This window comes from Oreochromis aureus, linkage group 6 (genome assembly GCF_013358895.1).
Source record: "Oreochromis aureus strain Israel breed Guangdong linkage group 6, ZZ_aureus, whole genome shotgun sequence".
Classification (NCBI taxonomy): Eukaryota; Metazoa; Chordata; class Actinopteri; order Cichliformes; family Cichlidae; genus Oreochromis; species Oreochromis aureus.
In genome coordinates, this window is record NC_052947.1 from 26,923,292 (window position 1) to 26,939,104 (window position 15,813).

Sequence of the window (15,813 nt, forward strand, 5' to 3'; positions counted from 1 at the left end):
TTCGTTGCACGATAGGGACTTAACCTGCATTTGTGGACACAGTGAACTGTGTTCATAGATAATGACTTCTGGAAGTGTTCCTGAATGACAGAATTGAGCCTGTTTTTAATGCAATGCAACCTGAGGACCCAAAGATGACTGGCATCTAATATTGTAATATTGTTTTGTGGGGTTTTTTTCTTTTTTCTTTTTGACATTGGCCCTTGCGTTCAGACGTTTCTTCAGATTCACCGATTTTTTTTTGATAATATTATGTAATGTAGACGATAAGAGATTCAAAGTCCTGTAGTCTTATACCCAGCAATGACACTGACCTGTTGCCAGTTAATCTACTTAGCTGCGAGATGTTCCTCCTGGTTTTTCTTTTTAGTACCAATTACTTTTCCAACATTGCTGCCCCTGTCTCATTTTCTTTTGATGTTTTGCTGACATCAAATTCAAAATGAGCTAATATTTTTGATGAAATAATAAATTTCTTACAAAAATATGAGTTTATGAAATTTGAAAATCATTGTATTCTTTTTTTTATCTAGATTTTACACAGCATCCCATCTTTTTCGGAATTGGGGTTGTATTTCAGTACTGTAGCACAGTCATTGGCTTAGCCTTCAGCTAAAAACTTTTTGCAGTGTGCATCTAATCTGCCTCCAGCCCAGCTGTTTAGTTCTACTGTAAACATTTGTATATCCCCAGTTTGCAAGTCATCCTCCCAGTATCACAAGGCCAGATGTCCATTCTGGCTCCAAGCGTGGTCTTGTCGTTCCTCTCTCACACACAGTTTCACCAGTCCCCTGCTTCATTACCTGTGAGTCAGAGTAAATAACAGGATGAGTGAATGTGCCAGGGCTCTGGAGTGTGCCATTATGCAAAAAAGAGAGCAGCTTCTGCCAAAGCTCCCAGCACAGAGCAAAGCCTTGACAGATGCTAATTTATCTGCTGAAGGCTGAATTAGAGGCAAACATTATAGGTCCACAGAGAGACCTGAGGTAGATGCTATTAGATGAGATTCAAGGGGAAGAAGCAGTGTGAGATGCCAGAAGGGAAAGTATGAAAAAGTAATAGTGAGGCGAAAATGAGGAGCAATTGAAAGTGAAGGAGCTGGAGAAAATTGAGGAAAAAGGATACAAAGATTACTGAGGGGTCACATGATAAGTTGATCTTAAGAAATTCAGTACTCATTGTTCAGACTAAGTAAATGCATGGAGAGTAGAAGGTAGGGAAACAACTAGGATGAAGCTGAAAATGAATCACTGTCCTCTTAGTCAGGAGAAAGCCTCGTCACCTGCTTGCAGCATAGTGTATCTTTAGAAAGTACAAAAAATAAATAAATGAAAAGCCAGAAAGCACTAGCTAGATAGATAGATAGATAGATAAAATATAAAATGTGAAAAGTTTTAGGAAAGTTTCCATCAATGTCAGTTTTACAGATAATTTCTATGTCTTTTATATTGATGCTGTCTTTGCTTTGACTGTATGACAACATTAAATCTGCCATTGTCCTCTGGCATATATGATGTTATTTCTCAAATACCAATGGATGGCCATTAAAATCCCCTTCTCTTAAACCAATTTTCTGCTGTCTTTTTCGTTCTCTTTCATCTGTCCCTTATCCTTCCCTCAGGCCTGCAGTGCAACCATGTTTCATTGTGATGTAGATTGATGGGAGGCCTTGAAGTGATGTACTGAAAGATAATGGCAAGGCAAAGAACGTACAGTTACTGCCTAGGGCAGGAGATCATCTTATGCATGTGCAAAATAATATTGCACTAGGTATAACCCAAACATTAGCACCTTTTATGTATTCTGAGAAAACTCATGAAATGTTCATTTTATGGTTACAAAAAGTTGATATCTGTTTTCTTCTTTGATGAGCTAGGTTAGCTACCATGCAAGGCAAATAAACTTAAATTTCAAGGATAGATTTTTTTTGTCTGCTTTAAACCAGCCAGTTGTCCACATGTACATATGCTGTGAATATTCTTCTCATTCGTACTGTACGGGTTATTAAGAGGCATATAATCCCTTAATAAGTCATAGTGTCATAATGTGGCTACGGCAAAAGTAATGGGGCACAAAATTAAGTCTGAGTTAATTAAATTAAGTAAGAGCTTCCATAGTCTTTTAAGTGTGCAAACCCCCGTGCTGTCACTACATCTTGCATAGGGAACACAGTAATGGAATTCTTTACAAGAAGTTGCAGAATTATTTTAGAAATATCCTATTTGATTTGTATAACTAAGACTGTAAATCCATAAATAGAGAGATAGAGGTAGAGATAGATATAGAGAGAGAGATAGAGGTAGAGATAGATATAGAGAGAGAGATAGAGGTAGAGATAGATATCTATATATCTATATCTATACATCTATCTATGGATTTACAGTGTATTACAGTTTATACAGTACATATTTTGAGATACTTATAATTATTTGCCAACTATTTATTTTGCTGGTGACACTTCCAAAATTTCACCAGCTCTTACATTACATTATACATTATACAGTACTTAACATATGAATATACGAGATTATAGTCGTGCATACTTTATATAACTATTCTGATGTCAGCAGCATGCCGATTTTCTCACATTATTTGAATGTGCAGGTAGGCAAACACGCTCATCAGCAAGCAGATATGTCTTTTACCTGTTATTTTCTCTTTTCTGCTGCTCTTTTCCAAGAAATCTGTCATTACGATCTACTGTCGAATGCATGGTTGACTATATTTGCACACTCAGGCACGAATATGCCAGCTTAGTCACTCACAAAAGCAAAAACGTCATGTCACAGATATTTCGTAGTTCCTGCACACCAACATCTGAAGCTCCCACATACACACTGTTTAAGCTCAAGCACTCCATATCTTCCAGTCACGCTAACATAAATTCTCGTGGCTGTGGTGAGAAGCAACCCCTGCAGCCGTATGCCTGTCTGCTCTGAACGGCAAAGCTGTGCTGAAAATAGTGAAAGTAAACAGGAGAGACCGTGACTTCAGTGAGTGGTGGAAATGGTAATGAGGGTCATGGCTTGTGTCTGTCAAGCTTCTCGGGATAGCACATGAATATGTGCTCGCTTGTACTTTCAAATACAACAAACTGTGGTTTGTTTGTTTTTTTGAGAGTTGCTTTTTTTCTGAAGGATTAGAACAAGAATGCACGAATACAGACACCAATATGTTCCACATTTCAGAAGCATTCATGTCACTGCTTTTAAAACTTTTGGAGCACAAATTGAAGGGCTGATAAGAGGTACATGACTTCCTGAAAAAAATGTACTAATAGTCTTTTTTATGGCCAGTGTCTGTCAGTTTTACTGTGAGCAGTGTATTCTGTTATATTTTGGAAACAAAAATAAAAAAACTACAGTGTGACTGATGAATATTTTATTATTCAAAAGGACAACAACGCTAAACACAGCCAGGGGACCACCTCACCCAATCAGCCGTTAAACCCAATAAGAAGTTAAGCACAGTGTTAAAAAAATAAAAGCCTATGTGAATCCTCACAGTATACTTGTCTATGAAAGTCATCTCAGCAAGATGTATCCACAAAAAAAAAAAAACAACACACAACACAAAATAACAAGAAGACACAGAGTCTGATGGTCTCAGCCTGGTATTCTAATTCCACCGCTGCAGCTATAGCAAGGAAAAAGTTTAAATCTTTGTATATAAAATATGAATATATCTCAGCTGGTCGAGTTGACTGCCAGATCTCAATCATCTGAGCTGCATTCCAGTCACTAAAGACCAAAGTAAAGGCAGAGAAACCTGACAACAAGCAACAGCTGCAAGTGGCTGCAGTGAGGAGTCAAGAGAGCATCACAGAAGTAGAGAAGATACTAAGGGTTGATCACTAGCTTCACACAAAAAATGAGACATTATGACTCATAAAACTTTTAAAGCCCTACAGCTTCACAGAGTTGTATCTGAACATGTTTCAATACTAAACCTACTCCAATTAAAGCTGAGACTAAGCACTTTAATGTAGCATCAGGTTTAAAATGTAACATTGAAGGAAATGAAGCATACAGCTTTAGTAACAAACAATAACAGTAGCTCTCCAAATACTCAGTGACTCTGCTAGTATATGGTGTTTTCAACCAAAAAGGAGATCATCACTCAACAATGTCACCCTTCAGTGAAACAGACTGACAGTGCATTTCTTATGTGTAATTCCCAAAAGAATAATACTATCTGATGAAAAAAATCATTTTTTATAACCCATTTGAAATGATGTTCTGTGGAAACAAATCTTATCAGCCCATTTCATTCCAGTTTTGCAAAGAAACAAATACACCCACATGCACTGAAATACTGCACTTGTCAACAGATTAGCCTTTCATACTGCATTCAAGTTGGTCTCTGTTCAAATACATATATATTTTTCGTCTGTCTCAAGTGCTTTGTTTGGATGTGTGCCTCTTGTGTGTGTATGTCTGAAAGCATCCTCGTTTTTCATCCAATGTCATCATCCTAATATAAACTATGATAAATCAAGATGAGAAAAAGGAAACAAGGGGAATTTTAAGAGCTTAGAGAGAATGAAAATATAGACAAAGAATTCAAAAACATGTTCCAAAGGGGAAAAGAACAAAAAATACTAACGTGACAGATAATGTCCAACAAAATGCAAATCAAATAAACCATCAGCTTAGAGGAATTACAAGTGAGAAAGAAATAAGAGAGGAAAGAGGATGAGGGGACAAGTGAAGTTGAACTGCTAAGACAATAATAGCCATTGCAGCTATACTCGGGTCTTTCTTCATCAACTCACTGATTGCTAAAATAGAGAAGTACTCAAAAGTGAAGTGACAGAAAGTGTCATTGATAATAGACACTGTAATAGTCTTTCTTTCTTTGTAGCTTCTAATATCCTCTCATCTGTCCCATCTAGTTTCATAAAATCCAATTTGCCTTGACATCACTGGATAAATGGTGGGGAAAATGTCAAAACTAAATGAACAATAAATATTTCAAAAGTTCAGCGGAAGAAGAGACGGAATTAAGCTGTAGCAGAATTAGCCGCCAACTGATTTGCTTCCATTAAGTTCTATTCTTTTGGGGTTGTTTTTACTGTAGGCCACAAAATAGCTTATTGATCATACCATCATTTCTGGTCTTACATCTTATTAAATTGTCTTTTAGATCATTGGTATTCACTGTGTTTACTCTAGTGCAATATTTCACTTCATTCATGCTTCATTTGGTGCATTTTCTTTTGGCTAAGCCCTGCTCTCACCCTTTACTTCATTTGCATTGTGCTGGGAAAAAAAAAAAAAAAAAACAGAAACACAAATTCCGCTCATTCCACTCTTTTCACAAAGACCTCATGTTCTTTAGCTAATGAACAGTAGATCTGCTGCACCATAATAATTAAATTGCATGTAATTTGTAGTAATTGAATGCGGGTGTGGAAATGAGGAGAGGAGATGTACTGGAGATTGGAGTGGTAGCGGGATATTAAACCCGACTGTCTGTCTGCTTTCTGAGGAACGAGAGAGGAGTTTTACTGGAGTTTGTAAAGCTGGACATTCGGAATGAAGAATTAATTAAGGAATACGATTAACGGGGAAACAGAAAAGCTGATGGGGAAGATGATGAAGAAGAACAATAGTTAGGGAGAAGTAAGATCAAGTTGGAGGAGTCGGGTGATGCAAGACTATGTGCAGATGAATATCCATCATACGCGCATTAATATGTATGTGCATTGCATGCATTAGATCTGTATTTGATTAGTACAGTACAAGTCTTAGTCTGTGCAGCTCTATCGCACAGTGGTGATGATGTCCTCTCAAGACTGATACTGGACCAGAAAATCAAGGCTGAGTTTTGGGTCCCCCAACATCAGTATATCACTGAATTGGCTTTGCTTTTACACTTTGCAGCTGTGTAGGCTGCATAGAGTGCAAAAACAGTGTATTTTAGTGCAACTCTAGTATTTATTTAGGCTGACAGTAGTAATAACCGAGGTACCTTGGTATTTTTTTCCTTCTTCATGTTGTCAAGGCTTGGGCCCTGGTAAGCTTGTGGATTAAAATAGGGATGCTGACAGTGAATAATGGGAAACAACAGGCAGGACACGGTGACATCACCCATGATGTTACTTGGATGTAACTGCATTTTCTGAATCACAGCTGGAAACCCTGCTTTCAAATTATACTCAGTGGGATGGAATATCTCACACAAAACACTTATGAGCCCACAACGTTATTAAGCACTGAGGAACCATCCCTTTAAATGCTCCATGTGTCATCGTTAATTCAAGTCTTAATGTTCTGATATAATATGCATTTTGTTTCAAGGTGGATTTTCATGTGATGTTTAAAGTCTTAAAGTTCTTGTGTGTGCACTGGTGTGGGCATGCGTGCCTGTGACAAAATTACACTGGTCTCCAGTTAATTTAGCTGTGTCAACTCCTATGCAGAAGCCCCTTCTGTGAGCATTCATCAAACCACAAATGGTTTTCTTCTCATGAATATGCAAACACACCCCCAAGCCAATCAAAACATCATCCTGTTTTGGCACACGTCATAGCTTATGCACACAAATTTATGTTCATGTGTCTCCAGGACATTTGTGTATACATTGCCTATGTGAACTCACATAACCAAGTGTGTTAAATTGTGTGTTACACCCAACCATCACATCACTAAAACATAGCAGATTGCAGTCAGTTTAATTTTTTGGTGCTGAAAATCATACCTCTGGGATTTGTAAATGCAATATTGTAGAGTCATAATTGCCATTTTGCCTGGGCGAAATGTAATTTTATGTTAGTAACATGAAAAAATTTGATGAAGGAAAATCATTTAAAATCACTAATATTTTGTATTATCTGACACTTTCTATTACTTTAATTACCTTCAAAAACATATACTATGGCTTTATTTTTATCTCACTTATATTAAATTCAGTATTCTCTTTGGAGTCTCATATTACAGCTCGTCTAGACATTTGATTTCTACTCACCAGAGACAATTGTAAATGTTTACGTACTTCAGTGTTAACCGCAGCCACAAACCCAGCCTCAGGGGTGTCACAAGCTAGTCCTAGTACCGGTCCCAGTCTCGGGATAATAGGGAGGGTTGTATCCGGACGTGTTTCCTGTATAAAATCTTTGTCAAATCAAACATGAAGATCCATCCACTTCAACTCATGTGGAAACAAGGGAGTGACTAAAGATACCTTTATCCGATAGCTAGATTACTCATCTACTATTGTTAAAGTCTTATCATTAAAGTAGCAGCTAACAGCTATGGATAATAATAAAACAATAACATTATTGTGGGAGCTAGTCAGGAAACACTATCAGTCCTCACAGCCTGTACCCTTAAAATAGATGTAATAAATAAGGAGGCATCACAGCACACACATCTAATCTTACAATATTTGTGTTATATACACCTTATGTTAATATTTAATTCTTGCATTGTATCAGTCAACTTACAGTGGCTTGCAAAAGTATTCGGCCCCCTTGAACTTTTCCACATTTTGTCACATTACAGCCACAAACATGAATCAATTTTATTGGAATTCCGCGTGAAAGACCAATACAAAGTGGTGTACACGTGAGAAGTGGAACGGAAATCATACATGATTCCAAACATTTTTTACAAATAAATAACTGAAAAGTGGGGTGTGCGTAATTATTCAGCCCCCTGAGTCAATACTTTGTAGAACCACCTTTTGCTGCAATTACAGCTGCCAGTCTTTTAGGGTCTGTCTCTACCAGCTTTGTACATCTAGAGACTGAAATTCTTGCCCATTCTTCTTTGCAAAACAGCTCCAGCTCAGTCAGATTAGATGGGCAGCATTTGTGAACAGCAGTTTTCAGATCTTGCCACAGATTCTCGATTGGATTTAGATCTGGACTTTGACTGGGCCATTCTAACACATCAAAGTCAAAGTCAGTTTTATTTGTCAATTTCTTCAGATGTACTTGCCATACAAAGGAATTGAAATTACGTTTCACACTGTCCCATGCGTAGACAGAGACAACAATAAAGTGCAGATGCACAACATTTAGGTACATACAGGATGTGACAAGACAGGACCTACACATAACATATAATAAAGTGTTCCACAGTGCGCCCTGGAAAGTAGTGTACTTGTCTACTTGACGTAGTCCCAGGTTGTGGTTGGTAAGTGTTTTTGTTTTAATGCAGCATAAGACTGTAGCAGCAGTAATAGTAATATAAATAATATAAATAGTGCTAAAGAAAATACTAAAAATATATAGCAGCAGGTGTGTGCAATTGTAATGCAGAGGTAGTCGTTTCCAGTCAGGAATGTGGAGAGTGTTTCCTTGTTGTTGTGTGTGTGTGTGTGTGGGGGGTCCAGTCTGTCTTCCTATACTCCTGCCAGTCTGGTGGTTCTGCTGGCTGGGAGCCGGGAGGGAGAGAGTTCAGCAGTCTCACAGCCTGGTGGATGAAGCTGTTGGTGAGCCTGGTAGTGCGGGAGCGGAGACTTCTGTATCTTTTTCGGAGGGCAGGAGGCTGAACAGACAGTGCTTGGGTGGGTTGCATCGTTGACAATTGTGATGGCTTTGCGGGTAAGGCGGGTGGTGTAGATGTCTTGCAGGGAGGGAGTGGTACACCAACTATCCTCTCAGCTGTTCTCACAATGCGCTGTAGAGCTTTTCTGTTATAGTCAGTGCAGCTACCGCCCCACACAGTGATGCAGCTGGAAAGGATGCTTTCAATGGTTCCTCTGTAGAATGTGGTCAGGATGGGTGGTGGAGCACTTGCCCGCTTGAGTTTGCGCGAGGAAGTAGAGGCGCTGTTGTGCTTTCTTGGCCAGTGATGCTGTGTTGGTGGTCCAGGAGAGGTCCTCACTGATGTGCACCCCCAGGAACTTGGTGCTGCTCACCCTCTCCACGCAGCGCCGTCGATGGTCAATGGGGGTGACAGGTGTGGTCTCTCTGGAAGTTGACAATAACCTCCTTGGTCTTGCTAACATTTAGCAGGAGGTTGTTGTCTCTGCACCACGTGGTCAGGAGCTCAACCTCTTTCCTGTAGTGGGTCTCATCGCCCTTGGTGATGAGCCCCACCAGCGTTGTGTCGTCCGCAAACTTCACAAGGTGGTTGGAGCTGTAGGTTGGTGTGCAGTCATGTGTCATGTTTTGTTTTAAACCATTCCATTGTTGCCCTGGCTTTATGTTTAGGGTCGTTGTCCTGCTGGAAGGTGAACCTCCGCCCCAGTCTCAAGTCTTTTGCAGACTCCAAGAGGTTTTCTTCCAAGATTGCCCTGTATTTGGCTCCATCCATCTTCCCATCAACTCTGACCAGCTTCCCTGTCCCTGCTGAAGAGAAGCACCCCCAGAGTATGATGCTGCCACCACCGTATTTGACAGTGGGGATGGTGTGTTCAGAGTGATGTGCAGTGTTAGTTTTCCACCACACATAGCGTTTTGCATTTTGGCCAAAAGTTCCATTTTGGTCTCATCTGACCAGAGCACCTTCTTCCACATGTTTGCTGTGTCCCCACATGGCTTGTGGCAAACTGCAAACAGGACTTCTTATGGTTTTCTGTTAACAATGGCTTTCTTCTTGCCACTCTTCCATAAAGGCCAACTTTGTGCAGTGCACGACTAATAGTTGTCCTATGGACAGATTCCCCCACCTGAGCTGTAGATCTCTGCAGCTCGTCCAGAGTCACCATGGGCCTCTTGGCTGCATTTCTGATCAGCGCTCTCCTTGTTCGGCCTGTGAGTTTAGGTGGATGGCCTTGTCTTGGTAGGTTTACAGTTGTACCATACTCCTTCCATTTCTGAATGATTGCTTGAACAGTGCTCCGTGGGATGTTCAAGGCTTGGGAAATCTTTTTGTAGCCTAAGCCTGCTTTAAATTTCTCAATAACTTTATCCCTGACCTGTCTGGTGTGTTCTTTGGACTTCATGGTGTTGTTGCTCCCAATATTCTCTTAGACAACCTCTGAGGCCGTCACAGGGCAGTTGTGGAGCTGTTTTGCAAAGAAGAATGGGCAAGGATTTCAGTCTCTAGATGTGCAAAGCTGGTAGAGACATACCCTAAAAGACTGGCAGCTGTAATTGCAGCAAAAGGTGATTCTACAAAGTATTGACTCAGGGGGCTGAATAATTACGCACACCCCACTTTTCAGTTATTTATTTGTAAAAAATGTTTGGAATCATGTATGATTTCCGTTCCACTTCTCACGTGTACACCACTTTGTATTGGTCTTTCACGTGGAATTCCAATCAAATTGATTCATGTTTGTGGCTGTAATGTGACAAAATGTGGGAAAGTTCAAGGGGGCCGAATACTTTTGCAAGGCACTGTAAAAATAGTGTTATCACTGATATTGCTCTAATTATTTTTTTTAACTGTTATTTATCTATTTATTTTATTTTGTGGCCCAATGATATCAAAACTAGTATTGAAGCTAGGCCTAGTTGTTGCTGTGTGGGTTCTGCTGTACAAAAGGAGAAACACTGCAATTACAGAGAGCAACATTATGTAAACTTTCATTCAAATGAACACCAGTATAGGTATCTGTATAAAATCAGTAAACTACACAAACTATATAAAGCTTCCCTTGTCACTTCTGAGATGTTCATTTAGGCACTTAAACATTTCTCACACGTTACCTTCTTTAACAGAACATGGAAGCTAAAAATGGGCAACTTGACGCCGCTGCAAGAAAGAATTTGTTGGAATATATCCATTTTTCTGGTTTATTTTTTGCTTGTTTAAAAAAGTTATATAATTTAAGTCCTGGGGCTCCACAGTACAATTAAAATAACAACCTTACTGAGTAATGCAGTAAGTAATAACTGTCTGTTGCTCATCTTCTTCTTCTTTTAAATTCCCTCTCTGTAGAGGACACTGTGTTCTCTAGGCCTTTTTTTGACACCATTAAATTTTAAAACTGACCAAACCCAAAGATCATGACTTACATATAACATATCATTGTTTGCTATTATATACTGTAGTACAGCAGTGAGATTTGTGTACGGTTTCATTTGACGTACATGTTAAACGTCCCTGTAATAAAGCTACAGGGATAGTGTTGTCATTTAAACGATTAGCCCCCTGACTTCAATTGACATGAACATTAGACAATGGGAACATGTGAAAGATGCAGTCATTAACTTATTGGATCTTTTATACCTTTAGGTTTAAATCATTCCCATTTTCTCACTGCTGAACATCCCAGCAGCTTGTAGCTGTCAAAAAAATGTATTGTAACATACCCTACTCTTTGCTAATATACATACTCCCCTAATAAAATATTAATTAAAATATTAATATTAATTAATTAATAAAATACTATAGTATTTTATTAATTAATAGCATCAAATCCAGATTTTGGCAAGCCAAACTAATAAAAGAGTAGGTGGTTTGGATCTAAATGCACTTTATGAAGCTCTGCCAGTAATGCCATTTTGTGGATTTTTTTCAAATTAACAAACACTCATTTGTTTAACCCTTGTCATGAATTTTCAGTTTACCAGGATAACTATTCCTTCAGTTTATACGAATCTTGACATAGCTGTCATCCATTATCAGCCAGTCACAAAGATGTCACCAGAAGGACCAAGCCGCAAACTGTTAAACAGCAATCTATCATAGGCAGAGGACGTGACACTGTCAGTTTCAGATGAATACATCTGTCACTGTGGCAATAACTCATTGAACTTAAGATTCCTGCAGTTGGTGGCGGAAAACAAGGCAGACAATGACCTTGTGCTGGAGATGTTAGGCTCTGACACCTATTGGCTGTAATTGCTTGTCAAGCAGCAGACATGGGGTTTGACAGAATGGTCAGGCAGTGTAATCCAGGTGTTAGCGGTGTCAATATAGGCACTATTAAACCCTGATGGAAAGCTAGAAGAATAAACTGTGACCTTTGTGTTCCTGCTGTCCCAAGCTACATGCTCTAAGGTTGTTACCACCGTATGGTTACCAAAACTCTGTTGATGATGGTGGACAGATTTCTTTGTGGGATATCTTATGGACTCTATTTATTACAATTCTAACTGATGTGACCAAAATATGGACTGGATCAGTTTACGTTACCAAACTTTTGAAAAACAAGTTTTAATTTTCAACTGAAGGTACGGTATATGTCACAGTCACCGCTACCTATGTTTGCCTCATATAACCATCGACCTTACATCAGATATGTTTCCTGTTGACCCCTCCAAAAATGATAAATTGCTACTTTTCGCCGCATCGTTTGCTTTTGAACCTTGTGTTCACTTGTCATTTATGTTTGTAAGTTTGTTAGCTGTAATCTGTTTTTATTTCATGTTTTATTTTAGCATCATGTTGGTATCTTTTATCTCTTCACCATTGTTTTAATCTAAACTTGCAAGAAAGCAGATGCCCATAATTAAAATAAATAAATAAACTGAAAGGTCGCTGGTGATTTAAGACATATTGTCTTGGTTAAGTGTCCAATTTATGTAATATGTAGGTATTAAATGAAACTTTAAAACTTTTGCTTGGAAAACATGATATAAAATCTGTATTTTCCAGATGTTGCTCTGTTGGTTGCTTCATAGGGTTGAAAGCGAGACAACTGCTTTGTCCCTATCTGATTTAAATGAGGTAATATATCAGTATGAGGTAAAGTATGTGATTTGTTTTTATTTCATGATTCAGCTAAACAAAAGATAAAGTATTTCCAAGATGTTACATAAATCTTGCTGGAATAATTTCCATTTCCTGGGACAATAGTTTTCACTCTGAATAATTTATCTATTACCTTTTTCTGTAAAAATGATGAGCAATACATCCACTGAGTAGAGAAGAGTAATTAAACGAGAAAGCTTTCCATCTGTGTCTCATGCTTTCAGTCACCTTCCTCATTCTGGTCCATTATGACTGAATTCATAGGCACTCTTGACCCTGCCAGAGTCAGTGTAATTATCCTAATGAGGTGTGGTAAACCTTTTTATGCAGTCAGAGTACAGTCTCTCTTCTCACTGTCTCTGCTACTGTGTATGTGCTCTTTTGTGTTATGAGTCACTTTTCAACTCTGATGGCCAGTGTATTCATCTTTGCACACACACACACACAACTGTGTGCACAGCCACTCTTTTCGATTTCTCCTCTTGGATTTCACACAGACAGACAGAAGAACATGCAAGAAAAAGAAAGTGACTGAGCGCCCCAGCATAATTAGTTGCTGGCTTTTTATATTCCATATAGCCTTGGTGGACATCTCACCCTCATATCTTTATATCAAAGGGTATCAAAGGATATAAAGATAAGTCTACATTAAGACATCAGACTCCAGAGTGTCTGGTTTTCTGACCTGAGCAAAATCCAGTTTATGAGGAGAGATCAGAATACATCACTGGGTAATGTGGACTGCTGCAGACAGACGAGAAGAGATCAAGTTGGAGATATGCAGGTTAAAGACAGATAATCAAAATGTTGGCTTTTAGACTTTAAGATGAAGAATAACACACGGGCTGAATGAAGAGAAGCTGCTCTCATGAGGCTGAAATGGTGAGGTGAGGATGAGCTTTCGGTGCCAGAACATTTTCAATAACTGTGCAAGTCAAACTTATAAAATCACATTGCCTCGCAATAGATTCATAGTATGTGCATGTGTGTGCCAAATTCTGGAACCATTATGCGTGTGCAGTTTTGAGTAATTTAGCAGTCTTTCACTGGAACAATTTTTGGCAGCGTGAGAGCACCCCACCTGTGACAAAATTTCATCGGCCTGTATTTGAGATCAAAAGGAAGAGAGATTTCAAAGATGGGTCTAATCCAACTCATGAGCATTGGTTAGTTAATTTAGAGGTACTATTGAGTCCTGCTGGGTTGGAATTAATTCAATAAATGAGTTGGTTTAAAACTGAAACACACACAAAAAATAGGGACACACAAAAAGTTCAGTGTTTGACTTCATTTATCTTTGGATAGGAACTTAAATTGTATCTCTTCCTATTGGAGTATTGGCCACGACCAACACCAAAGATCATAGATGGGTGACGTTCTGTATTACAGTCTTCCTTGTAAGCAAAATTCATTACTATACAAGTAGTTTTCTTGACAGCCTTGCAAAGAAAAATTATATTGAGGTTTGTTAAATGCTTTGAGGTAGCAGAACTCCTACACACAATACAGAAGTTAAGTGGAAATCCTTCGCACAAATCTGTTTGGGGACTTTTGCATTGTTTGCCACTTAGCAGAAGGAACTTTGCGTTTGATCTTCATTGTAGTCAAGTGCATCGTGACAGTTGTGCAAAACAAGAACACAGCCAAAATCGGCTACAGTATGATGAGCCAGAAGAGCTGGAGGCTGCATGATTAATGTGCGTGCTGTTCTGCAAGCTTCGTATGTACTCACTGTCCAGCTTTCATTCATCTCCTGTCTCACGTCTGTCTTTCCACTCAGTGCTGGGAGGCGTGGAGTCACGTGGTGTGCTGAGGAAGATTAGCGACATGTTGGAGGTGATTCTAAAAAGGATGGACAGTTTGTCCAAACTCGACAACACCTCCACCACTGACGCAAAGCGCCTGGATGAGCTCAGCTCTGCCATAAACAGGTACAGTATGTTTTTTCAGTTCTTTTAGTTCTTCTTACAGTTCTTGTGTGTTAACAGTTTACTCTATTCAGAACACCTCTCCTACGTAATGTCCTTCATAAATGTTTATAGTGATTATATATTAATAAATACAGATTTATGTTATGTTTTTTGTCTTGGAAACTGCATCTGCAAATATCAAGAGTGATATATAGTGGACAGAAAAGTGTATTAGAAATTCTCCATGTTGTCAGTTTTATTAATCAACATACAAAGGTTTCTTCCTATAAAAACACTGTTACCACTGTTATCAGTCTGAGTTTTATACTCTGTGGCACATATGAAATTCGAGGAATAGATTAAAAAATATATAGTACAGTACTGTGCAACAGTCTTGAGACGCCCATCATTTCTTTATGTTTTGCTTCCAAGGAGCCAGACTTTGTTGTAACCACTTTCAACACTTTGAAAGGCTTTCTGAGGGCCCTTCAAAGTGTTTTTCACTCATCCTCAGTTTAATTCTTATATCTGACCATTTTTAGACGAAGGGTCTTTTTTGTATTTTAGCCACTCACCACCGATCTACGACATTAAACGTCATTAAAGCATAAAAAAGCAACTAATACGAAGGATGAGCCAGCATTGAAAAGAACCAATTTTAAATTGTATTTTTAGGCACCGTATTAGTAGCAGCCTTTCTCAAAAACATGTCATTTGTTCCTATGTTTTTAGTTGAATGTACAAAAAATACCAAATATTCCACAATTTGACAGGCACAGATACCAATCAGTTGATTTCCAAAGAGCTATTAGCTGAAAACTACTTACAATTAGCTGAAAATGAATAGCTCTTTGGGCCTATATTGGCATGGTGTGCAGTGTGTCCTTGAAAAATGTCTCAAACTGTACAAATAGAGGATAAAATAGGAAGTGTCAAAATTGATGGAATTATGAATGCAGAAAAGTACAAAATCAGATTGTGATCCGCCATGCAATACCATCTAGGAAGCATCTGACTGGCAACGGCTTTTTCAGCATGACAGTCCTCCCAAACACACTCCCGATGCAGAAAAGGCATACCTGTATAGAAAAACACACAATGGAACACTGTCAGTCATGGATCAGCCTCTCCATAGTCTGAGCCTCAACATTATTGAAGCTTGTGGGTTCATGTTGACAGAATGGAACAAAAGGAAGCCAGCATCCAAAGAAGAGCTTTGGATGTCCTTCAAGAAACCCGGAGAACTATTCCTGAGGACTACTTAAAGAAATTACATAAGAGTTTGCCTGAGAGAGTTCAGACTGTGT

General features: G+C 38.8%; 1 protein-coding gene across 3 annotated transcripts in view; it reads left to right on the top strand.

The window, feature by feature from the left end:
* LOC116310711 (alpha-1,6-mannosylglycoprotein 6-beta-N-acetylglucosaminyltransferase B-like) overlaps nt 1-15,813 on the top strand; it is a 118,312-nt gene that overhangs the window by 23,635 nt on the left and 78,864 nt on the right. For all 3 annotated transcript variants that reach the window (XM_039613051.1, XM_039613049.1, XM_039613050.1), the window contains one exon: nt 14,377-14,527. In XM_039613051.1, the coding sequence (XP_039468985.1) occupies nt 14,424-14,527 (104 nt within the window). In that variant the 5' untranslated portion in view covers nt 14,377-14,423. The remainder of the gene's footprint in view (nt 1-14,376; nt 14,528-15,813) is intronic.